At 39.1% G+C, this 26548-nt stretch overlaps 1 protein-coding gene across 3 annotated transcripts; it reads left to right on the top strand.

Annotated features, from left to right (window-relative positions):
- On the top strand, positions 1 to 26548 carry RHOBTB3 (Rho related BTB domain containing 3). 3 transcript variants are annotated; one of them, XM_059873780.1, is made up of 12 exons: positions 3 to 599; positions 812 to 1028; positions 7294 to 7486; positions 9282 to 9430; positions 10243 to 10354; positions 11150 to 11518; positions 13764 to 13876; positions 15462 to 15573; positions 17713 to 17886; positions 19055 to 19221; positions 20348 to 20444; positions 22986 to 26548. In XM_059873780.1, the coding sequence occupies exons 3-12, from the start codon at positions 7417 to 7419 to the stop codon at positions 23099 to 23101; spliced, it is 1479 nt and encodes a 492-aa protein (XP_059729763.1). In that variant the 5' UTR covers positions 3 to 599; positions 812 to 1028; positions 7294 to 7416; the 3' UTR covers positions 23102 to 26548. The 3 variants fall into 3 exon arrangements, with proteins under 3 accessions (XP_059729762.1, XP_059729763.1, XP_059729761.1); XM_059873778.1 differs by having other exon boundaries at positions 4 to 646; XM_059873779.1 differs by lacking the exon at positions 20348 to 20444 and having other exon boundaries at positions 1 to 646.

Here is a 26548-nt window from a genome sequence, read left to right as displayed (position 1 = left end):
CTGGCGTGGGGATGTTAGTCCTGTTCCTGCGGGGTGGAACACGGCCCTGCCTCAGCGCTTTTCCCTGCCCCAGCTCACCTGGTGCACCTGCCCTCGGGACGTCATCTCGCTCTGCCCATCGCGTCCCGGGGCTGGCTGACGTCAGGATGCGGTGCCCGGGATCGCCCGGCCGGACGCGGCTTCGCCTTCCCCGACAGCGCCGGGGCACCGCGGCCACCGCAGCCGGGGCTGCTGCTCATCCTGCTGCGGCTGATTCCGATCCTGCTGCGGATCCCCATCCTGCTGCAGATCCTCATCCTGCTGCAGATCCCCATCCTGCTGCAGATCCCCATCCTGCTGCAGATCCTGCAGATCCCCATCCTGCTGCTGCCGCTGCTGCTGTTGTTGAGACTGCTGCCGATCCTGCTGCTGCTGCTGCAGCTCCGGCGTGCGGCTGCAGCTCCAGCGCCCGGAGCAGCCAGCACCGAGTTACCCAGCCCGGCCACGGCCGGGGCAATGCGGCAGGAGTTCCCGAGGTCACCGCCGCGAGTCTGAGCCTGGACACCGTGCAATAACAAGCCAAACCCGCTGGGGATTTGCAATGCAAGCAGCCTTTCCAGGTTTCTTTTCTGCTTTGCTCCCACCCTGCTGTTGGATTTGAGATCATGTATGTGTTTTGCTGTTGATTACAGGAGGGTGTTAAAATCTAGGGAGGGAAGAGGATTCGGAAAGATTATGTTAGTTTTGATTTAAGGGGATTTTATTTTCTTTCCCCTTATCCCTGCCCTTCATCTTTGTTAACACAACTTCGTCCTTATTATTTTTATTTTAGGTTGGTTAATATTGTAGCTTTTGGGAATGAAAGAGATGGTTTTTCTGAGGACAATCAGCAGCCCAGCCTGATCTGGAGCTATCTCGGGAGAAGTTCTCTCATTTCCCAGATCGACAGCAGCTTGTCTGCCAGTCATGTTGGAAACCCAGTTTTTACTGAGTATCAAGCCTGTGTATTTGGAAATGTCAGACTGGTGGTACACGACTGTCCTGTCTGGGTAAGAGATCCATCTCAGTCTTTTTAACTACACTTAACAGTGTGAGCTCTTTTAGTAAAATGAAATAATACCGTAATTTGAAATGGTTTTCATTGTTGTGGGATTTTATTTGTAGTTTTATTACTGCATTTAGTAAAAAACCTTTAAAAATGTAACCAGGCAAATGCTGGGAAATCTCAAAGATGCTATGAAAAGGTTATTATAAACAAGCCTCTGCTTGGCCTTCCCTGTAAAAGGTGGTTTTTTTCAGCTGTGTTGCTTAGCGGAAATTTTGTGAAAGACAATCCAGGGATAAACAAGAGTGCCTTCTTGTGACACTGCACTGTAAGTTCTCTCTCCAAATATTTGCCAACAATAAAATGAAATTTTATTTTTCTGTAAAAAAAGGCAGTAAGTTTTCCAGCGGTGAAAAATGACAGATGGAAAGATCTGATGGCTTATATATTATATGAATTATATATTATTCATATAATAATCAAGGGAATAATTTTATTCCTCCTTCAAAGAATAATCATGTCTTAACATTATTACCTTAATCTGATGGTAAATAAAAAATGTTTTGACACTGTTACAAGTTGTCAGCACTTTTGTTAGTAAGTGAGAAAACTTAGTTTGGAGTGTGAGCAGATCAATGATTATGTAAGAAATTATACTGATAATCTAAATTAAAACATATTTAATGACTACTTAGCGGCCTTAAAGAAAAACCCCTCAGCTTACCAGCTTTTAGAAATTAAAACAATAATCAGTTTCAGCTTCATAATTCTATCCTTTGAGTGATTTTTGTACTCCTGTAAGGGAAACCTTTTGTAGAATCTGCAGGAGTCATAACATCTCCATGAAACGATCAGAAGCCAACAATCTTAAAATGAAACACTCCAGTTTAGCTGTCCTTCCGCTCTTTATTTCCTTTTGCCAGCTGCTTACAGACACCAGTTCAGATGGACTGGGGGATCGTGTTTCTAATCTATGAAGCTGCATGTGATCTGCATGTGCAGTTTGCTGGAGTCACTGGAGCGCAGCAAAGAGTAAAATCTCCTGAATATAAATGAAGTCTGTAGGGCTTCAGAGGCTGTTTCAGAGGGATGGAGGGAGGTGGGTAAGGGAGGTGGGAAGGCAGGTGGGCATAGCTGGAGAAGGGGAAGCAAGGACATAGGTTGGAGACAGAGTTGATGTGGTTTTACATTGCTTTAATTGCATTTGGCCTTCTGCAGAGCAAGGTTGTTCAGTTCTGGGCACCTTTTAATTTCTGCCCTTCAAAAGTTAGCTTCTTACTGTCTGAGTCACTGCATTTCTGCAGCCTCAGGGTTATTTGCCTCTATCAGCTAAAGGAGGCAGGAGATGTATAACTGAGAATGCTGAGGACAAATTAGCATTTTTGTCTTCATGGAAGACATGTCAGAGAGCAGGACTGGGCTGTGCAGGAGGTTATGTGTCATGCATAAAGCAGTGTCCTTGCTAGGGTAACACAGAGCAGGACCATTTTCCACAGCCTGGGTGCTTGAGGTTTACTATACCACAGTGGATCCCTTAGGGCTGCTCCTCTGCTAGCCCAGGGAAACACCACAGAACAATTCAAAATGTTGACAGATGTTGCCTCCAGCCATATTCTGCATGGAAAAGGATCCCTGCTTCATCTTACCAAAACACAGAGGTGGTGGTATGGTGGGCCTTGAGATATTTCAGTCTCTACCATCTGAGCCCAAGAGAGATTTGCATTTTACTGGGATTTGTACCTCATCGAGATTAAACCCGTATGATTAAGGCAAGAGAGTCCTGGACATGAACTTGGCAACTGAGTACACTGATAGCTGTGAGCCTCAAAACTCAAGGGTGCCCAGCTGTACTTTGTCTTCTACAGCCATGAGCCTGGAAGCGTAGTGTTGATGTGGTTTTACTGAGTAGAGTTCCACAGTGAGTGGGGGGATCCTTTCTCATGGCAGATTGTGGTGCACTTTAATTTTCTTGAGTTTCAGTCTGCTGCTGCACCTGTCAGCCCAGGATACTGCTCAGCCTTTTGAGTCTGCAGGAGGGTCAGCAGAATTTATCTTTGTCATTTCCCAAAGACACCTGAAGTAAAATTGTACTTAATATATTTAAGTTGCAGTTAATATATTTGTGTACTAGAGAGCCCCATGGAGGTCACTAGTACACAAATATTAACTACAGTTTGAGAAGGTGCACTGAAATTTTTTTTGTAATTCTCCCTTACAACAATCTCTTTCCTGAACCTTTTTGTACTTTTTCCTTGTTATTTACTGTACCAACAGGAGTAGTCCCCAAACACTGTGAGTTTTCTTATGTCAGAGATATCAGCCATGGTGTAGTTCTCTGGCTTTTTCTCTTTATCATAATTCTCGTGTTCGTTATGCTGCCGTGTGCTCCTTATGCTGGCCAGCCTTTACCTGTCTAAAAGTAGAGGATCTGAGCTATGTTCAGATTTCATTTACCATTTTTAGAAATCTAGACATATTACTGCTTCACTAAAAAATGACAGCTAGTAACTTTTCATTTTTCTGTATGTCATCCCTTCTCATTTTTAAGCTTGAATGCCTGAGGTGACAATTTACAACAAGTTATCATATCCTGGTAAAAAATACTAATTAATTCATTTATGAGAAGATGACAGAGGCTAATATAAGCATCCTTTGCTTTGTGAGGGGGATGTTTAGGGGGATTTCTGGAGGAGATACTTCCATGTGTATTGCAGATTACTTATCTGAGTAAGTCCAGAGGACTAGTAAGTCATGGAGAGTACACCCATAAAATTTTGTCCTGCTGCAGACCTGATAAGAAATTGCAGAGGAATCTTAGAAAGAAATGGAGAAGGCTCTGGTATGTGGTGTGGCGAACATCAGTGTGAGGTTTTGGTAATGGAGACTGCGTCTGTAAATGGATCAGAGGGAGGGATAACTCTCCAATGTTCCCCATGCAGTTCTCTTGGATTCTGGGGAAATCCAAGGGAAACATTCCTGGGTGCCCAGGCACCCTTTTCCCCACAAAGAGTGGTTGGCATTGCTGCTGCCTCAGACCAAGGGCTGGAATGGTTGGACATGGGGATGCTTATGAGCAGCTTTCAGAAAGAGCGTGGGCATTGCAAGGGCACTTGTGTGAGGAATTTCACTGCCATTCTGAAAGGCATTCATAAATCATTTTTAACAAAGCAAGTATTGTTGTCTTCAGGGATCATGTGAATTTGTAGCAAAATCATATCTTTAGTGCCTCTGAAAGCTTTATTTTCAACACTGAATCGTGAGAAGTATAATTTACTAATGGCAAGAATATGTTGTGAGACACCTAGAATAAAGGCATGCAAGGAAAAAAATGAAGATTTTTCCTAATGTGTCCTGAGTGGAACAGCAACAGAAGTATAATTAAATTATAATTAATAAGGTCATAATAAAATAACCTTACCTGTACAGATAATTCTTCCTTTTGCCAACGTCTGACTTGTGAAATGGAGCAGGAAGCATGATGAAGAGTAGCTGTTACAAAAATTTCATAGATGGAACCTGAAATTAAGGTTATTCCTGAATCTGAATGGCTGTTCATCATCTGATGACATTCCCCCTGTCATTTTGCATGAAAGGTCCTCTAAAAGCAATAATGAAGAAGGCTCTAGATGCTCTTTCATATGGATGTCTCGTGCAAATAGCCCATTGTCAGAAATATTTTTGGAGGATTTTCGTGGCACATGAGATTTATCTCCGTTGTACACTGGAGTGAGTGAAAAACAATATACCAACATACCACAAAACAAATATACAAACAATATAAAAATACACATATTAAATTCCACAGGAAGTTTCCATAAGCATTTTTTATTACTCATGCTTAAAGCTGTGCAGTTACAGTGTGTTTGTGGACCTGTGCTCTACTCTTTGCTTATGATACCACCCATTGTCTCCAGTCTTGTAGAGATGGGTAAGTGCAGATCTGGGCTGATCTTGAAAATGGCCAGCTGGAAGGAAATTGCAAAGGAACAGATGTTCTTTCTGTCTGCTAACAGAACAGAAGAGATCTATATTCCATGTTACTTTTGGGATTGTGTTGTATTTTTCCTTTAAACCTTTGTTGTGTTAAATTTATGCTACTCTGTTAAAAATTCTCCATTGAGATCTTCATCAATTAATGTGTACTAAAGCTGTCCCTTGAAAATTCTCAATTTTTGCCTGCTTATGTGATCAAGTTGTCCAAATGTCCATCTTGATGGCTTTCTCAAAACACTGTAGCTGGTAGTCCTACTTCTGGAGGTGCTAAATGTGCATTTATGTGTAAATGTTATATCATTAACAGGGCCTAAATGATTGTATTAAGTGCTAATTGACACTGTCCTTACCCTGGGATTATAATAGTCTCTAAACTGAGTTGTCTCAAAAAAACAAATATCAAGAGCAGTGCACTTGACCTCCTCTATTGTCAACACGGTTAATCATGTGAGAGCTATTTCTTGATAAATTGTTAATTCTGGTTTACTTATTGCAGAACAAAAGCTTCTATTACAGAGATCAATCGGAATGTGTACTGTAATTTATTTCCTGACTTATTTCTTTGTAAGGTCTAGGCCTGAATTGGGAATGATGTGAACTGACACTTTAGGCAAATACTCCTGGATTTTGACTTCCATCAAGGTCATGCTACTTCTTGTAGTTAAGAGCATTGCAGCTACCTCACCAGATTTCAAACAATAACCCTTTTGAAGTGATCAAAAACAGTATGTTGACAATGCAAGCCATGCCACTGGTTGATATTACTATTCTTTTATGTACTTCAGTCCCATTTGTAATACTCTTATTTCTCTACTTGCTTTACAAAACTCAAATTGCTCCCCACTACCCAAACTTTTGAGTTCTGCCCTTTTGTCACTTTTTCTCCACTCATTTGTTCCTATTTTCACATTGTCTTTATTTCATTACTGCTAATTTCCATTTTTTTTTTTCCTCAGTGTCCCAAGTTCTTCTAGTTTTGCCTCACATGCTATGCAGGGCTGCCATGGAATCACAGAATCCCTGAATGATTTGGGTTGGAAGGAACCTTAGAGATCATCTCCTTCCAGCCCCCTTGCCATGCTGGGGAGGGGTTGCACAAACATGTGCTTGAGAATTGTTAGTTCTTTCCTGCCATGTGCAGGAACACCTTCCACTAGACCAGATTTCTCAGAGCCTCAACCAGCTTGGCCCTGAGCACTGCCAAGGATGGGGCACCCACAGCTTCTTGGGGCAAACCGTGCCAGGGCCTCACCATCCTCTGTATAAAAAAATGTCTACCTTATGTCCAACCTAAATCTGCCTTCTTTTAGTTTAAAACCATTGTCCCTTGTCCCACCACAACAGACCCTGCCAAAAAGTTTGTCTCCATCTTTCTTGTAAGCCCCCTTTAAGTACAAAAAGGACAAAAAAGTCTTTCTGTTCTAAGAGGCGATTGTATTTCGGGTCATTGGAGGTTTTCTTCAGTTCTCTGGACCACTTCCAAACTTCTCTCAAGAGTTTTCAGTTCAGCATACATTCAAAGCCAAGGCTTCCCCTGGTATTTATGAGCTACCTCCAGGTGAAGCAGAAATTGTGGAATCACAGTTCCATGACAGATACACAAGTAATAACCATATGTTGCATGTGGACACAGCGCAGCTGTAAATGAACAGAATATCAAACAATTTCAGAGGTTAAATCCTCAGCTCAGAACAATGAAAATTTGAATATGAAGTTGAAAAAGAAAGTTTAGGTATGCGACTGAAGTCCTTATCCTGAATACATTAACACCTGGTGAAGCTGTGTAGAAGTTCTAGCGATAAAAGTCACACTGAATTATTAAGTCTGTATTTAAAAGTTCATAAGTACGTAGAATAATTCAGTGGTACCCTTCCTCTAAAATGGTGTGATTAATAATGTTTTTGTATGAGTTGCTGAAAACATCTACCACTGAAGGTGCTTTTATTTCCTAAATTTTAAAGTTAGGTAATTAAAGCAGCAAAGATTCTTCCTGAAAAGAGTATTCCCTGATAAATCCTATTTTTAATTCTTCTGGCAGAATTCCTGAATTCTCCTGAATTTTCCTGAATGGAAAATATTTCTGATTTATTTTAACAAACAACTTGCTCTCCAGACAAAGAAATTACAAAGCAGGAAGTCTGCTCATTGTTGCATGTCTTCAAATAAGATCTATTCAGAAAAAAACAATTAGGTAGAGTTTTACATTAAGAATATAGAATATTTCATCTTTTTCTTTTTAGACAGTAATTTCTTGATTGGTGTTTTTTTCTTTTTAGGATATATTTGACAGTGACTGGTACACTTCCTGCAGGCTCATTGGAGGAGCTGATATTATTGTGATTAAATACTCTGTCAATGACAAGACTTCATTTCAAGAACTAAAGAACAGCTATGTGCCAATGGTAAAAAAAGCACTAAATCACTGCTCAGTTCCAGTAATAATTTCTGCTGTTGGTGCAAGAAAAAACGGTATGTATCCAGCCTCCTGTACCAACAGATAAAATCTCATTTGGAAGTTGGGTATAATGTAATTTCAGTAGAAGCTTGTTGTTTTTCCAAGCTTCTAACAGAAATAATTAGTCTGTCAGGATGACAGTAATATGCACATGTATTTTGTCTCTCTAGACTGATGTCCTGGCAATAACACTGTGCTTAATTAACCTCAGTGATGATAAGCAACCTATCCTTCTTTGATCTCTGCAATGACTCTTCTTGTGGAGCTATCACACATGGGGATTCTAGTAATTTGGATTAAGCAACGTACATTTGGGTATAAAGTATCTGTAGTGTATGAGAATAAAATTATATCCAGCATTATGAAAACATTGGAGAATGGTTGGGGAAAGCCTTGAAATTCTCTGGGATTTTCTTCCTAAAGCAATGAATGAAAATCACAACCCTGGCTTGTCTTTTACATCAGGATTCTTTACTAAAATAAGTGTTTCTGAGCGTCCCTCCTTTTAATGAGTAAGAGACATGATGACTGTAGATGTAGACATTTATTTTGTACTGTACATAGAAATATTAATCCATATGGAGTATATCCTCTGTGGATGGAATGCTCAGTGTTGCTAAAGTCTAGTTATAAACCTTTTAGCTCAGTGACAGATATAGGACAGTTAAAGAGCTGCATAACAGTTAAATATTTGTTTTCTTCCATTTAGTAATTCAATGATCATGACTCAGAACTTTCATGCTCTGATTTATACAGGAGTCATAAATCAGACAGTCTCTAAAGGCAAGGTCTTGGTAAATTGTTTGTACTCCCCAAGCATTTCCTTAAACTTTGTTTTTAAGAACAGGATATCACCAAACTAAGTGACTCCTCTAGTGGATTTTTTTTCTTTTCCACTTAGTTTTTTCTGTCTTCCTCCCTAAGTAATGCGGCCACGAGAGACACCAGGCTGGACCTCTGAGTTTACCCTGGGACCTGTCAAAGCAAACTGCTGTGCACACACAGAACCCATTTATTTCTAGGAGGTGTTTGTGAACACAGTAGTTTGCTCATACAGATTACCAAGATCTTTATCCTCTGTAGTGGTAAATGTAGCTGCCAAAACAAATGATTAAAAAAACCCAGAAAAAGTTGTTTTATTATGTGTTCCATAGGTCTAGGCAGAGGACATTAGCAGGGAGCATGCACAGCACATTTGAAAGCACATCCATGGCTGGCACGTTCTTACTGTCATTAAGCAAAGCTGACCCAATGTGGCTCGAAGATTTTTAACATTTAAATGGCAGAATTTTAAAAGTACCCATTTTGTGTTTTTAAAAAAAAACTATGTGAAGTACATGTAGACAAATCAGATCCTGCAGTACGTACAAACCCATTAAAGGTTGGTCTAGAGTGGAAATTTTCTTCTTTCACTACTGTGTGTACTTCCTGCATGGACAGGCCACAACAATTCAACAGATTTAAGGGTGACATTTATGAATGATAACAACTACAGGCTAGTAGAAGATCTGGGCATGCCAAAGCCAAATCTGGCATCCATCTGGCTGAACTCTTCCACCTTAACAAAATCAATAAAGTAATGCTAATGTAATGTATACAGAGGTTTGTAGAGTGACTAGTGTTTTGAATTGATTAATAGGAAGTTGGGTTTTTTCTGTCATTGCAGATTTCTTACTATAAAATTCCTATCTTTTCATTTCCCTCTTTGGTCTCCTGTAAGTAAGATATCTTTACAGTTATTTAGGAATCTAAAAATTCTGCATTATTTGGCCAAAATGGTTATTTTTTCATCACTTTTTACCCCTGGAGTGCCTTGCACCTGTCCCCTGTGCACTTCAGACAGCAGGAGCTGTGTCACAACTTCTGAAGGAGTCCAGCTTGCGAAGGAACTCGGAGCCACTTACCTTGAACTGCACACTCTTAATGACTTCTACATCCAGAAATACTTTGGAGGAGTGGTGAGTGAGAATCTGCAAGTTTGGAAGCAGGGTGGAACATGCATGAGATGCATGACTGATATGAGGGCTTCAGAGAGCTAGGGGAGGCACACCATGGGCCCTTCCAGCAGGGGTCAAGTTCCCACCAATACAAAATTCAAGTTGGATATTAGAAAGAAATTCTTCACAGTGAGGGTGGTCAGACAGTGGAACAGAGTGGTCCAGGGGGCTGTGAGTGTCCCATCCTTGGCAGTGTTCTTGGCTGGGTTGAAAGGGGCTTGGAGCAACCTGATCTGTAGAAAGTGTCCCTGCCCAGGGCAGGGGGATTGGAAGAACTCAATGGTCTTAAAGGTACTTTCCAAAACTAATCCAAACCATTACAGGATTCTATGAATCTATGATGATATCTGAATTAGCAGTACCAAGGTTGCTCTGGTTTTAAGCAGGAAGATTTAGGAAAGCTATTTGACGCATTGCAGTAAGGTTTCCACTTGTATTCTTGTCCTTTTATCTTGCTGGCTAACACTCCCCAAGACAGAATTAGCATCTAAAGAGGTCAGGAAATTGATTATCTTTGTGTCTGTCAGTTCTAGGAAGATTAAATACGCAAGAGTTACCCACAATCATTTGAATAAATAAAGTCTTCTAAATTGTGCTAGTTCTATCTAAATATAGCAGCTTCTCAGAAATGAGTTTTGGGACTTCCCTGGATGACTGGAAATAGCATCAGCAGCTTTAGCCCTGCATACAGAACCTGTTATACCCCTTAATTTGCTGTATAGGTTGTTATTAAATAAAAAGGGTTTTTTTTAAAAAAATATTTCTTGTCTTAGATTGAATATTTTATGATCCAAAGTTTGAATCAGAAGTCATCTGAAAAAATGAAGAAAAGGAAAAAGATGCAGAAGTGCCGTCGTGTCCAACCACCTCAGCTTGAGCAGCCAGGTGCTCATTGATATCTGGTCTCTAGTGTAATTCCTTATGTGTGACACTTTCTTTACACTACCAATATTTTTTACAACATTTTTTAGTAAGAGTTGTTGCTATGAGCTGTGCTGTCTATTGTCAGCTGTTCTGGTTATGTTGCATCACCTTTTAGTGATAGTTTAATTTACTTTGGGATAATTGTATGGCAATATATAACATCACAATAAATTTCTAGTTTATTTTAGATATAACTAATAGAAATGGTTTTCTAGTGGATTTACAAAAACATGAATTCATAAAACCTTTACATAAAGTCTAAATGGAGAGATTACAAAAGAAGGTTGTTAGAGCATGAATTATTACTCTGCAGTATAATCAAATAGTGATTTTGTTTGCTGCAGATAAAGCAAGGAAGAGAAGTGATTTCTGAGCATCTGATGCATTTGCTCAGTGAAAAAATTACTGACTAGTAGTTACCTGTAAATCTGTAGTTGTCTCTTCTTCCATGTTCTAAAAATTTGCTCAGACCTCTTAGATTTGGAATACACAATCAAAATTTCTTTGTAGTGTAACTTTCTATAGAGGGTTCATGAAAAGACAGACACTTACTATTAAACTGTTTCTTAACTTACTGTATTAAATATTTCCATTTTTCAAGTATTTTACTCAAGATATATTCAAACAGCATATAAGAAATATTCTCATTGAAGATCTCTTTTAAAAATTAAACTGACCTGATAAGGTCAGTTGTCCTATGGTTAGCACTTGCTGAGGTTGTAAAACTTAGGTTCTACAGCCTGGCTTCTTTTGCAGAGAAGATGCCGATCCTAAAGGGAGAAGCCTCACACTACAATGCAGACCTGCACAACCTGCTCTGCTGCTGCCAGTGTGCAGATGTGGCCTTCTACCCTGAAGACCTTAGCACAGCGGTGGAGGCTCACAAGATCATCCTCTGCTCTGTCAGCCACCTCTTCATGCTGCTCTTTGGGGTGAAGAGCCCGTCCGACGGCCACGACGCCTCCGTCGTGCAGCTGGCACAGAGCCTCTTCGCGGTGCAGGCGGGGGATCCCTTCCCCTCCTCCCCCCGCGGGGTCCCACCCTGTGTCCCACCAGTCAGGGTGGTGGTGAAGGATTCTGTCTTCTGCTCTTGTCTCCCAGATATCCTCCACTTCATTTATTCAGGTACCTGCTGGCAACCTATTTCCTATTGTCTCATGAAGGAATATGTGCATCACTCTAAGGAACATGGCTTTGCTGTTGCTAGATGATGTCTCACCTTATTTCCACACCTATTTTATCCCTAGTGAATACTATGCACAATGAAAACACCATCACCTATAACAAAAATTAAGTTAGTTGTCATTCCAGATTTAATGGGCCTAAATTAAGTTACTCCATAGGCTAACATCAATAACATTCAAAATTTTGCCAAAAAAAATTTGAAGTTTGAGTCAGTTTCAGATCCGGGGCTTTAAAAATATTGTAAATAGTTGCATGTTCTAAACACAAGGGCAAGAGTGCAGAGTTGCTTAAGAAAACTCAAGTAATTTTTTTTCTGAATATGGTGCAGCTGAAGAGGAAACAAGTGGCTGGAGTGTGGAGACCTCTGATGTGTCGCATGAGTTCTGCTGCCAGTTGGTACAGTCTGTGACATCACCTACCTAATGCCAGCTATCAAGAAGGCACTGTTATTTTTTTAACTTTTCAGACATTGCTTAGAATTCCTCAGCAGAAAGATTTGGGTTTTTTTTCTGGAAGTAGCTAATGCCTGTTCTTAATAAAATATTTTTTAACCTGTCAGAGAATCTTTCAGCTTTCAGTTGGAGCTTTTACATCAAAGGCAGTTCTTTCCAAAATAGTGACAAACATAAAGAATAGGTGAAGAAGTTTTTCACTGAAAAAAAATCAATGAATAGATTAATTTTTTTGTTCTTATTTATTTAAGCCAAGGATAGGGGATGAAAACTGGATTTTCAGCAGTATTTTTAATTCATAGAGTAATTTAATAATTTGGCTTGGAAAAGACGTTTAAGATTATCAACTCCAACCACTAACCCATCACTGCCAAGCCCATCACTTAAACCATGTCCCTAGGTGCCACATTTTTGCAGTGCCTCCAGGGATGGTGACCCTGCCACTGCCTTGGGCACCTTGCTCCAGTGCTTGACAACCCTTTAGGTGAAGAAATTTTCCTGATATTGAATCTAAACCTCCACTGGTGGAACTTGAGGCTGTTTCCCCTTGTTCTGCTACTTATTACCTGGGAGAAGAGACTGTCCCCAGCCTGGCTACAGCCTCCTTCCAGACAGTTGAAGAGAGCAAAAAGTTCGCACCTGAGCCTCCTTTCCTCCAGTCTAAAAATCTTTGTAAGCATCTTCATCTGTTACCGTCTACAGCTTGGATCTAGTGCCTTCTGTGCACTAATATTCCTTTTTTACTTTCCTTTATGCCAGCCAAGGAGCTGTGAAACTTTGCAGTTGCAGGCAGAGCTCTGCTTTATGTTTTGGTGCCTCTGAGAGGTGAATGCACTTGAGGCACAGGCTGAGAAGAGAACAAATCATGAGTTTTCAGATTTTCAGGACTGTGACATGATGCCCATGAGGTTATAAATCCTTAACCAGTGTGGTGTAGATAGGAGATAATTGAGCTGAGGATGCTGATTGAGCCTCTTGACAGCAGAGCGTCTTCAGGGCTGTGCTGAGTTGAGCTTGTTACTGAGCTTGATCTATTTCTGTCTCCTTCTTGTCCTGGGTTAGAATTGAAAGTTACCACAAAACCCCACTTTGCCTCTGAGACTTGCTCCAGCAAAGTGCATGAAGATAAAACTATCTTTGTTTTTACTCTCTTCATTTTTCCAATAAGGCTATTGAGACGCCTCAGTGAATGCCATGGCTTCGACTGCGAAAACAAGAATAACAGAAATTCTACTGCAAACACCTCAGTGAATGCCATGGCTTTGACTGCGAAAACAAGAATAACAGAAATTCTACTGCAAACATTGTGCTGATTTAACTGGGAGGACTAAGAATGTAACTGTGCATTGAATTTTTCTAGTTCCGACCCCTACAGAACAACACAGCCAGCAGCACAGGCAAAACCTAAAAAATTTCCACAAACGTTGAAACATTAAAGATTTTTTTTTCTGAACCTCTATGTGCAATATATAGTGACTGAACTAGGAGGAATTAATAGATTGAGTGTGAAAGCAAGTGAGATGCTCTAGTCTGTTGGTACTTGGTTGCACTATAAAAAGTACCATGGTAATTTAATGTGCAAAAATTGCATTCTGCCCTTCCTAAAAGGCTGAATTATTTGCAAACCCCCTACTATTTCTGCAGGATGTGTTTGGTTGATAGCATCTTTCCTCTGCCTGCTGAGGCCTGTGCCTTGCTGATTTATAATCTGTTTCCCCTTGGTTTTGTGATAGGTGCTTTCCAGTGGGAACGATTAGAAGAGGACATAAGAAAGAAGCTGAAGGATCCAGATAAAACAGAACATGTGCTTGAGAAAGTTAAATGCATCCTGAAAATTCCAGGAAAGGTACATCTAACTCCCTTGGGTCACCATTAGTTACTTAAGTTTTTGAGAAATTGTTTTGTAGACAAGGTTTTCTTGTCAGTCTATTTTAAAGTCACTTTGGAATAAACAGCCTCTACTTTTTCATGCTTTCAGTGGGTAGTTTGCTGGCACATACACAGAAATCCTGATGTAACATGCAGAATTAATGTAATTGGTAAAAACCACACAAGCAGGTATTCTAAAAGGATTACTTTTATTCTAAAAGGATTACTTTTTTATTCACAGCTTTAAACATTGTCTGGCAATATGATTATGGGTTGCTAATTCCCATGTAATAGAGGCTGCCCAGGAAAGATTTGCTCCTGAACACGAGCCAAAAGTTTGGCTTTTGCAGTAGATCCAGATGGGTGGTTTCTCATATAAATGCTGTGATGTGGAAAGCTGTCTGTAACTCAATATATTTAATTCAGTAGAAGACCACACAAAAACCAGAACATATTCTATTAAGTTAATGAAAAGTCACAATGTAGAATAATTTTTAATATAGAATTAGTTTTACAGACATTTTTTCTTGGGGCATATACATTCCATGATAATACAGAACTTGCTCTAATGATTTCTGTTGATTTAGAAAGGAAAACCTCTCAGATTCTCTAGGAACAATAAAATATAGACATCAAAAAGTCACTGAACTGTTTTCAGCTTATGACTGCTCTGTCTTAGGCTTACCAGCCCTTAGTGCCCACAACTAAAACATGTATAGGTTTGGCCTTGGACAGCCTGAAGACTTTTAACATAGTAAGCCTGAGCTGTTGTAGCTTCCTATATTCTTTTTTTATGCTTTCAGGGTACTCTTATTTCCCATTTAATCATTTTTTTTTTTAAGCCAAAAAGAAGGAATTGTGATTTTTCTTAGTAAAACTAAAAATTTTATAAATTTAACATTTTAACCATAAATTCAACCTCATATGAATTTCAATTGTCAGCATCTAGCAACACGATTTTAATGTAATTCTTTAAGTCAGCTTTAAATTACACTCTTAAGGAAAGAAAACCAAAACTGAAAACTAACTGGGAGTACTGGGTTTTGGAGGCTCTTGACACTACAAGGTTATTGTAAGAGGAGTCTGTGCTCCAGCCTGTGAGCTCCCCCTGCCTCTGTGGAGGTAATTCCAGGGCAATATAAACACCAAACTTCCAGCTGCCTTACCTTTGTACACGGCATCACACTGCAGGGCGGATGTGTGTCCCATCCCTGCTCCCACCAGAGCCCTCCAACCTCGTTCTGCTGCAGCATTGGGTCTGCACAGGGAATGTCTGCAAAGGTTTGGACTCCAGAAAACTGATGAAGTCCAACCTGCCTGTAGGGGCTGGATGGGGGAGGTTAAGAATTCCAAGGAAAGAGCTGAGGTGTGACTGTGAGGGACAAGAACCCCTCAGAGCTCTTGCACTGCAGGGAACAGGAAATTAGAAGATAAAAGGCAATTGCAGAGGAATGCACATGCCAGAAGCTGTTGTTTATTTTCCCATATAAATGATGCCCCATAATTTTTAGTTCTGTGGGCAGCCACACATGACAGTGCTTTATTACCAATTTATTTTTCAGCTAAACACTGTAAAGGACTGCAAGTCTCACCAGATAAAACGGCTCTATAATACTTCTCTCAGGCTATTCTTTAACACACCTGTGCTGGCTGATGTAATCTTCAAAATACAAGGTACAGTACCTCCGTTCCCTTGGCCTCCATCCTTTACCCTTTTTCCCCTCTTCAAGAATGTGGGACATGGAGGTGACCATGGCATCAAAATGAAGAAAATATATATGAGTGCTTTGCTGTCACTGTGGAAAGCAGGGAAAGCTTGTCCCTGTGGATGCCCTGCAGCAGTGTCCACTCCCACCATGGTTCGTCTGGGCTGAGCCTATAGGAATTTCCTCTCCCTGTCACAGCACACTGTGCCTCCCTGATTGACATTATTTTTTATTCTGTTTTATTCTAGTTTGGTTTACTCCAAAAGTGCTGCAGTGTCAGGATTCAATGTTTTGTCTGGAAATTAAATGTGTTCATTGTTACAGTGAAAGATGCAGTGTGAGAAATGTGTTGCATACTTTCGTAAGAATAAGAATGAGATGGTTTTTAAAAGCTAACACTGTTTCTCAGTCTGTCCATACTCACCTTCATGCAGAAATGGCCTTCTAGAGTTAGATAATTATTTTCAGATGTATATCTCAGGGACAAATATGAAGCATTAGTTCTTCAAATATAAGCACAGGTCAGGACAAGGAGACTCTTTCTAGATGTTCTGTTTAACACACAGAAAAGACTCCACAAAAATATTATTGTAAAGGAGAGGAAAATACTGATTTTTAGCTCAGTTACATGAACAATTCACCTCAGTGTCCCACTCCTGAGAGAGTCTTTGTGGGAAGCTGATGAAACCAGAACAACACCATATATTTTTCAGAAATAAAACCCAAATCTCTGGGTTGACAAGTTTTTTTTAAAAGCATGCTTATCCACTAATAAAATGTGGACTGTTTTCCCTTATAATTGATACATCTTCCAAATTTTTCCTCACATTCATCAATCACTGTAATTGTATCAAAATTAAGTAACTACTAAGAAAAATTGAAGGCCCTAATCTTAACTAGACAAACAAAATTGTAAGTTTCGAGCAATTCCTCGGATACTTAGCATTGCTTTGAGTTTTCTAGCTAACAGAAATATGGAAGCCAGGAAAAATTGGAGCCCATTGTGTCTGTATAAAGACACCGAACATGACTGAACATCTTAATTAGTAGATAAGTGTCCATTCACAAGCACATAGAGGATCCATAGCATGCAGCTTAGAGATTTTGAAAGTAGAAGTACAGAGGGTAGAAACAGAACAAAAGACAGTAAATGCCAGAAGGTTTCAAACAATTACTCAGGTACCAATGTTGTGATTAAAGACATAATTAAAACAGTAACTTCTTTGTAAGTATATACAGTATATTGCATGTGAGTTGATCTGTTTATTATAATTTTGACTAAAACATTTACATCCAACTCTAAATGCTCATTTTGGGTTTGGTTGCTGTCGTGACCGGCACTTGCTTGGCACTTCCTTGCTGAGTCCAGCTGGACTGAGCTGGACTGCTCAGTCCAGCTGGATGCTGCAGCCCGAAAGGCCTCTTCCACCCCCGGGCTTTTGGCCTCTCCACGTCTTCCAAAGGCTGTAGTAAAGCAAAGGGTTCACTTGCAAATAATAGAAAATTAATAAATTTCTGGGAAAAATCATCAGTGTTTTTTTCATAAGACAACCATTCAGGAAATTCACTTTGGCACAGTATTTAATCTATTTAAATTTACACTTATTTACTGGACTTAATGGAATTTCATCTGGAAAAATTTGCCTTTCTCGGCTTTGTATGGTCATGCTGTACAAATATTACTTACCAGCAGGGTTACTGGTGAACATAAATGACTCTTCATAGAATCATTCAGGCTGGAAAAGACCCCTAAGATCATCAAGTTCAACCATTAACCATTTGCATACCAATTCATAACACTGCATATTTATGAAATGGGCTGGAGGTTCAATTAGTGTGAGCAGATTTATTCTGTCTATTCTCAGCTGGTTAAGTCTATTGCATTTTGGCTTAAATAATTTTTTGTTTGTTGATTTTGTTTTATTTACTCTTCATTATTCATCCCAGCTATTATGCAGTGAGTGTGTTGTTAGTCATTGTCAACTTTCAACACTTTAATCATGTTCAGTGGGGTGAAAACCTCCTAAGAAGATATGAACTTTAAAATGAGGATCTTTCTGTGTTATATAAAATCATTGTATATTTATTTTTGTCTTGCATCCTGCAGGTGCAACTGTACCAGCCCACAGGGCAGTTCTGGTGGCTCGCTGTGAGGTTATGGCAGCTATGTTTAATGGTAATTATCTAGAAGCAAATAGCATTCAAGTTCCAGTGTATGGGGTTTCCAAAGACACTTTCCTGTCCTTCCTAGAGTACCTTTACACTGACTCCTGCTGCCCAGGTAAGGAAACTGTAAAACACAGTTCTATATCTGTAACTCATTTTTCCACAGCATGGCATTGATAGAGAGTAATGTAGTAGCACCTTTTTGATTGAAAAATGCCAATATTTGAATATGCAATGTCTCAAGAAAGATAACTTTTTTGTATTGTGTAATAAAAAAAGAAATCCGTCCTATCCAAGTAAAATAGAAGAAATATTTCTAATAAAATTATTTATTTGCTTTGTGCTCACGTAACAAGACTCAAAGAAGTTTCAGTTTCATTTCTGATCCATTTTAATTTTTTTTTTTTTTTATATTACAGTAATACTGCTTTCTAGTCTGGATTCTCTGTTAAATTTAAAAGTTGTCATTTCTTGAACACACATATAGCTGGGTGAATTATAAACAAGGTTAAATTGCAGGAATATCTTATTTATACACATGGTTATCTTATGTGTATGTAAACCCAGAAAAATATGCCAACAGGAGTGTTTGGCAAGAAAAATTGAGCTAAAATATTCTTTATGTCTCGATCATTATCTTTCTTATGAGAAGAAAATCTGAATACTAAATCTAAAACTTGATTTAAAAGTAGCTAATTTTTCCTTGATATAATGAATAAATGATATTGTGATACGTATTTTTTGCTTTTGTTTTCTTTTGAAATAATTATTCTAGCTTATTTTTAGATATTCCATGTTTCTCTTTTCACTCCACCTAACATTTCCTTGTTTATCAGTTTAAAAATGCAACTAACTGTACTGTATTTAAGAAAAAAAGTCGTTCTTTTTTTTGTCTTTGGACTTTTTGCTATATTTTCTTGTATCATAAAAGTGCTTTTCTGAAAGAGAACTTAGCTAAATCCAGTTATTAATTCTCAGTTCCTCTAAATAGATCAGTAGCACTTAACTCATCATCTTCAAGATCCACAATATTGACAGCAATTCTTTACACCCATCTGCCAAAAAAGTTCTAAACACATTTTTTTTTTCCTAATTGAATAGCATATCTGGAAGAGTAATGTGATACAGAAAACAAAAATTTTTTATTGTGAAAAAATAAAACAAGGTGACCACAGGAGTCTGATTTTGTGTTCTTAGGTATTTAAAATTCAACTTGGTGAAAAATACCTTTGATCATCTTGTCGAAAGGGTAAAATACATGTAACTTGTGTCTTGTTTTTCAGCCAGTATTCTCCAGGCGATGTCCCTGCTGATCTGTGCAGAGATGTACCAAGTAATGAGACTCCAGCATATTTGTGAACTTTACATCATCACGCAGCTTCAGAGCATGCCTAGCAGGGAACTGGCTTCTACAAGCATCAGTATTGTTAGCTTGCTCAAAAAAGCTAAGGTACTTACTGTATATATCAAATGAGAATATATATGTTGACTTTTATTAGTTGTTTTAAAAATATTAAGAGCAATTTCTGTTCCCAAGGAAACATGTTGGTATAAAATCTGTTTATTAGGGTCAACTGCCAGAAGAAATCCTTCAGCCTTTAATTGCTGGTTGTGCAGTTACAGAATCACAGAATTGCCTCTACCACTGTACTCAAGCCTGCTCCAGAGCTTGACAACCTTTACCATGGAGAAATTTTTCCTACTATTTAACCTAAACCTCCCTGGCACAATCTGAGGCTATTTCCTCTTGGTCTGTCACTTTTTATCTGGGTGCAGAGACTGACCCCCACGTCCACAACCTCCTTTTAGGGAGGTTGTAGAGAGTGATAAAGTCACCCAGAGCCTCTTTTTTTTTTTTTTCCAGGATAAAAACCCCACCTCCTTCAGCTGCCCCCCATAAGATTTGAGCTCCAGACCCTCTAGTCACACCCCCATCCATAGAATTTCTTTTATCATGGACACACTGTAGTAATTCAACTTAATTACAGCTTCTTCCAGGAAAGATGGGGTTTAGGCAAGTAAAGATGCACTCATTCCTCTTTTAGTCAAAAAAGAAAATTATGTGGTATGAAGGTGACAAAAGAGTTCCAACTACATAGAATATTGAGAGAAATTCGTAAAAGCAGGAAAAGAAAAGAGTAGAGGCTAAAAAAGAGAGACAATAAAGATAGGGTTGGAAAACATAAGATGAAAATAAAAACTAGATTGTAGGATATTGCCTTAATCAAATAGGATTTTCTGCAGAAAGAGGAGACCACAAAACCAACATGCCACATTCCTTCCCTCCAATCCTGTGAAGCTCTGCCTCTGTGCAGATGTCAAAATTTCCAAGATTCATGATACCTCAGGGGTTTTTTCTACCTCTGGGAGAGGGACTTTGTTAATTTGTTCTTGGGTGTGCACCTTTTTACATATTTCCATGAAATTACTTTTCCTTCATTATTTTCTAAAGTCAAAATTTTATTTAGTAAATTGCTTCACAATGGAAACCAGAAATATTTTGACATGTGTGATGTGGTTATGTTTTAGACATGATAGCATTAAGTGGGTTTTTTGTCTTTTCTTTCTCCCCACAGTTTCACAATTCTGATTGTCTTTCAACTTGGCTTCTTCATTTTATTGCCACTAACTACCTCATTTTCAGTCAAAAGCCTGAATTTCAAGAACTTTCAGGTATTTTTCTGTTCATTTTGAAAAGACAGATATTTTTATATTTTGCTGAGATGAAAAGTAATGTTCTGGATAATACCATTTTTGCATGAGAAAATAATTAGGGTTTCTTTAGGATATTCCAGCAGGATGTTTCACCACCCTGGTGTGGGATCAGCCCACAACATGACACAGACAGCACTGCATCACCATTTTTATGGGTCCTGTTGGGATGGACAGGTTCCCACCCATAACTGAATTTGCTGGACCAGTTTGGTCATTTTATGTCAACCCCTTCATATTATCGTGCTAATTTAAATCAAGGTAATGGGTCATTTTTGATACTTCTTCAAGTGCTAGGGTTTTCCTTTAAGAAAATAGGATTCCTATAGTATGCTCCCGTAGATCTTATAAAATGAAAAAATTATGGCCCAGTCAAGTAAATAAATCCAGCTTCTTCCAGGGACCTGCTATTCATTTTTCCAAGCATTTGTATTTGCTTCTGGTGGTGTAACTAGAAAGTTTTGCTCATTGCCTGTGTGATTTTCATTCACCCCTGATGAGGGGTGTATCTCTTTGACCTGAGACACCTCATCACCTCGAGGTTCAGGACAGCAACACAGCAGCAGGCAGCAGCTCTCCAAGGGCTTTGTAACACCTGAGACCTTCATAGAAATGCAGAATTAGCTGAGTTGGAAGAACACACAAGGATCACTGAGTGCAACTTGTGGGTCTGCACAACATCATCCCCAAGAGTCACACCATGGAGCCTTGTCCAAAAACTTCATGAACTCTGTCAGGCTGGTGCTGTGACCACTGCTCTGGGGAGCCTGTTCCAATGCCAAAATACACACTGGGGGAAGAACCTTTTCCTAATCCAGCCTAAACCTTCCCGAGGAGGTCTGAACACAACTTCAGGCCATACCCTTCGAGTTTCTGCCCCTCCTTTTCCACTCTGCCCATCGTCTTCCCCTCAGAAGAAAGTTGCAGACTCCACTGAGGTCTCCCCTCAGTCTCCTCCAGGCTGGACAGACCAAGTGCCCTCAGATGCTCCTCACACAGCTTCAGCTCAAGGCCCTTTACTGCCCTCCTTTGGACACTCTCTAATAGTGTTTATGTCATTCTTATACTGTAGTGCCCCAATCTGCCCCAGACTTGAGGCGGTGCCATCCCAGTGGACAGCAGAGCAGGACAACCTCCTCCCTTGCCTGGCTGGCCATGCTGGGCCTGGTGCCCCCAGGGCAGGAATGTCCCTCCTGGCTGCCAGGACCCTGCTGACTCAACTTGTCACCGACCAGGACCCCCAGGCTCCTTTCCAGGGCACTGCTCTGCAACATCTCATTCCTCAGTCTGTCCATACATCCAGGGTTGCCCTGTCCCAGGTGCGGAGTCCAGCACTTTCCCTTTTTGAACTTCCTGTGGGTGGGGATCACCCAGTCTTTAATTCACTGAGGCCTCTCTGCAGGGCCTCCCTGCCTTTGAGGAAGTCAGCAGCTCCTCCCAGATTTGTGACATCTGCAAACTTGCTCAGTGTCCTTTCCAGTCTTCCATCTGGGACACTTAAGATGTTGAAGACCACAGGGCCAAGGATGGAGGCCTTTGGAACCCCAGTAGTGACAGGTCCCCAGTCTGATGTCACCCCAGTCACTGTAACCCTTTGTGCCTGACCTGTGAGCCAGTTGCTCACCGTTCACATGATGTGCTTTTCCAGCTGTGGGCTCGACATTTTATCAAGAAAAATCCTGTTTTAGTGAGAAACAGTATCAATATACTGACATGCAAAAACATTACATCAACTGACTTCCCTTGATCAGTTAGGTGATCATAAGGAAATCAGAGGAAATGAGATTTGATTAGCAGAATATTTCCCTGAGAACTGAAGCCCTGCCTCGTGCCCAGGTGAGTGCAGCTCGCCTGCCCTCAGGTTCTCCTGGCTGTGAGCTTCCATTGCTCCTTGAGGGCCTCTTCACCCGAGGCCCTCAAGGAGCAATGGAAGCAAGCTGACTCTGGAATATCTGAGGTTAAGGGGATGAAAATGCATCTTTCCGTAAATGCAGAGGAGAGTAATCTACATAATATGGGTAAAAGACTCTTATATGACTATGTCAGTGATTAAAAACCACACGCAATAAGAGATTAATGTCTTGCTGAATTCTTAGCTGCACTCCTCACCTTGCTTTCTGTACTGATCTTGAGACAAACTACTGGCACAGGAATTGATGTGCTTTATAGTTCTGCAGCATAGAAAAATCCTTGCATACCACATATGACTGTTCTCCAGGGATAAAGTATGCTCATCTTTAGGAATATCTCTCTGCTTTCCTTAATGAGTATTGTATTCATTTTTTCAAAAACACTTTTTTTTTAGTAACTTAATAAAAAGGAAACATTGTGTGGTAACTCTTACCTCTGTGCCATAGCAAAATAGGCAGCACTCACATTTACTTTTGTAGTTGTATTTATATCTTTAATGGGTTTTTATCTATTTTAAAATACTTTTTGCAGCCTGTGCACATGTGCTCTATGTCTATATATTACATTTAATTCCTTTATTTCTTTTTCTAGTGGAAGAGCGCAATTTTGTAGAGATGCATCGATGGCCTTCAAACCTGTACCTGAAGCAGCTTGCTGATTACAGGAACTATATCCACTCTCAGAAATGCCATTGCACAGTAATGTAAAGAGACTGAGTACATACAAAGTACATTTCAACTGAAAAATTTTGGATTGGGGATTATATAAAATATAAAAACCATGTCAAGAGTGAAACCTGATGCTCAACTCCTCTGGAAATAACAGACATTCTTTGTTTTGCTAACAAGTCATTCTAATTTTTACCTTGAAGCATTGAGTAATATATGTTGAAGATTTTTTTTAAGCACAAGGACTTCATATTCATGGGGATTAAATGTATTACAGGACAGTGCTGTAGCTGGCATCTGCTCCCCTTTCTTATTTCCTTTTTGTTTATTTTATAGTTTTTCATGGTTATTTGTGGCTGCTAAACTGAATCTGTTGAAAATAGACTGGTTTGGTAAATCTGTGTGTAATAGAAGCATAGAAATACAGTAGCAGTGCAGGGAAACTGAGAAGCCAGGTCATAAGTTCTTAATATACATCAGGTTGCAAAAATTTTCTGCAGCATTTGTTAGTTCACAATATAATGGGTAGGCTTAAGAAGCATTGCACTTACTAATAATTTATTACTCCAGAGAAAGCCTGTAGTTCTGTTACAACCCTATGAGATGATATTTTATTTCCAGAGGAATGCCTATGCATCACAGTATTCTCTAGTGCCTCCAAACATTTAAAGAACGACATCATTTTTCCTGCCAGTAGGTAGGAGAAGAAAGCCTGCTTTCACAATCTGCAGAACATCTTTGTTAGTGTAGTCATGCTGTATTTTTCCCCATGAGGAATAAAGAGAGGGAAAACTACGTATGCCCAGAGCATATCTGTATAGGATAAGGAAGAAAGGCAGAAGGGTCAACTGCCTTTCTTGGGGTTTGAGCAAAAAAACTCACTAGTAGAAGTGGCTTTTTTGGGAAAAGTGTGTCTAGTAATCGTAGTCACCACAATACATGTTAGATGTGCTGGCCATGAGGGAGATGACCCTCACAGATTTCCATGTGCTGCCAGGGATGTTGGCTTTTGTGGTGGGACTTTGAGCCCAAACCTCCCCAGCAGGGACTCAGTTGAAGTTTAGTTATCATTGTGTGCTTGTGAGCTACACCGCGTGGGACAAACCTAGCTGTGGATCCTTCCCGAGATACAAGAGAAAAACCCAGAATACTATGACTGGCATGATCCTTGCAGATGCTATTTAGCATTTTCTTGACCAAAATAACTTGTCATGCTGCTGACTTGTATATACATGTGCTAATGCCAAAATGGACCCAGCCTTTTCCTGAGCATAGGTGCTTTTCTAGAAGCAAAATCTAATCAAGAAACTAAACACCTCATTATCATCCTTGTACTTTCAATTCTGGTTTTTCATTTGCCTTTGTAATGTGGTATGTAGCCTGAGACAGTGGAATTTCTACCACATCAAATGTACCTGAAAACTGCATCTATGAGAAGGTGAAAAAAACAAATTGCTCGAGCTGAATAATTTTTTTTTAAAGTTTAAGAATTGTTATATTTTTCAGTACTGCTTTATAGATTAATTGATCTTTTCAAATTCCATTCTAGAGTCATAGAGATTATTTTTTTGGTGATACTTTGCAGAACTTGAGAGAGTGTTTCCTTCCCTATTTTTGTCTACACATAAAATAAAAGAGTTTATGACTCAGCTGGCTGCTGCAGACTCAAAATTCCAAGGTTCATTTTAGGCAAGAATGATTTTTTAAAAAAAAAAAATCTGCATCTGCAGATCCTAAAGTTATTTAAAATAAGGAAATACTTATCTACATCTTGTATATAGGGAGCCTAAAATATAGAGAATGATAATGCTTTTTCCAGATCATGAAAGAAAACTGAAATTATTAAACAAAAAATTAATAGGAAAGTAATATGTATGGAATTTACACATGAAATAATGAGGTTTTATAGTAATATAGCTATCAAAAATTTAAGCAAAAATTAAATTACTGGATAGATATGAATAAAACTCTAAGGTTTTTGAAGCTTACAGTCAAGGAAGAATTTGTGCATACAGTTAAACTACATCTTGTCTAGACATCTGATAGCATCCTTGGGTGCTTCTACCAGAAGTCAGCTCAATTATTAAAAGTGGGGATTAAAGGCTTCATACTGACAACCCATGCAAAAGTGACACAAAAGCTCTGTGAATGTTAGTCTAAGCTTCATGTAGTCCTGCATTTTAAATATTTTGAAAGGCTTTCCCAGTTTTTTCACTAGGAATTAGTCTGTTGACAATGATTTGTGTATAGATAACACTTAAGAAACTACTGGTTTTAATTTTCTGTAAATGTTTTATAGGTATTTAAAAATAGGCTTAATGGAAATACAAACACTTTATATAGAAATCAGAGAAGTATTTTGCTATTATGCATTTTAGACAGTGATAGCCACAGGTTTTATACAGACAAGTCAGGCAGTATAAAATATTTTGTATTTATTCAGAGATTCGGAGATTAATACTTACTACTGTTCAGACAATAAACCAAGTTTCCATTTAACTGTGTATCCTCATAATGCTGCCTGTATCAGGTGCAGATGTGTTGTACTTGCAGACATACACCATCTGATAAATTTCAAATATTAGAAGAAATCTTACTAGACATTCTTATTTTCATTCTGTAAGAGGATTTTCTGTAGAAACATATATACCTTAGAGCTATGTTTAAGCCTTTTTTAGCATGTGGAAATATGACTGAGAGTAGATAATGATGCTTTGTGAGTTGCTATTCTTAGCTGGTTTTAGTGGAGGCTTTAGGACTGTATCCATCACAGATAGTCAGGAATTAGGGAGGTACTGAATTTGGTATTTATATATAACTGTGCATGGCATAAAGTAAAAACTGCTTTGATATAACCTCCCCACCTTATACTATGGTAGAAAGTAAAAATCAGAAACCAGATGGAAAAAAAAAGTTACTTAAGGAAGTGGTTTTTAAAAAATAAAATTTTTCTGGAATGCTTCCACTGGTTCCAACACCTCCCAGACTCCCCTGGCACTGGCAGCATTCGGATGAAGGAAAGAGGTCAGTGGTGTATTTGGATGTCCCTAGGCAGTACCTATAGCATTTGAAATTATATATTTAGGCTTAAGTTTAAGTAGAGATGCAACTCCTGAGTCCTTCATTAGAACTAACTCTCAAAATAACTTAATTTTTGCTATCCTGTATATCTGTGTTCTTGTCACAAACTAGCACTAAGCTTCAGAGAGACTAAAAAAACCTTTTTCTGCATTAGTAAGGTTTTCTGCAGAAAACCTTTGCTATTGTACTATTGTCCTTAAGCCATGGTATGGTTGATTTGAAAAAAATACAGAAAACAAAAAACGAAAAAAAACCCCACCAACCTGTTAGAAAAAATAATAACTATTTTATTAGGCACATCCTGAAACACTAGTATTTCTTTTAGTGTATGCTGACTAAATTGCACATTTTTAGATTAAGAATGTAAAATTTTTGATACAAAATTAAAAAAAAGGTTTCTAATCA

The sequence above is a fragment of the Haemorhous mexicanus genome, chromosome Z, assembly GCF_027477595.1.
Source record: "Haemorhous mexicanus isolate bHaeMex1 chromosome Z, bHaeMex1.pri, whole genome shotgun sequence".
Taxonomy (NCBI): domain Eukaryota; kingdom Metazoa; phylum Chordata; class Aves; order Passeriformes; family Fringillidae; genus Haemorhous; species Haemorhous mexicanus.
The sequence above is the reverse complement of the archived record's forward strand: the minus strand, read 5'-3'. Positions and strand labels throughout refer to the sequence as shown.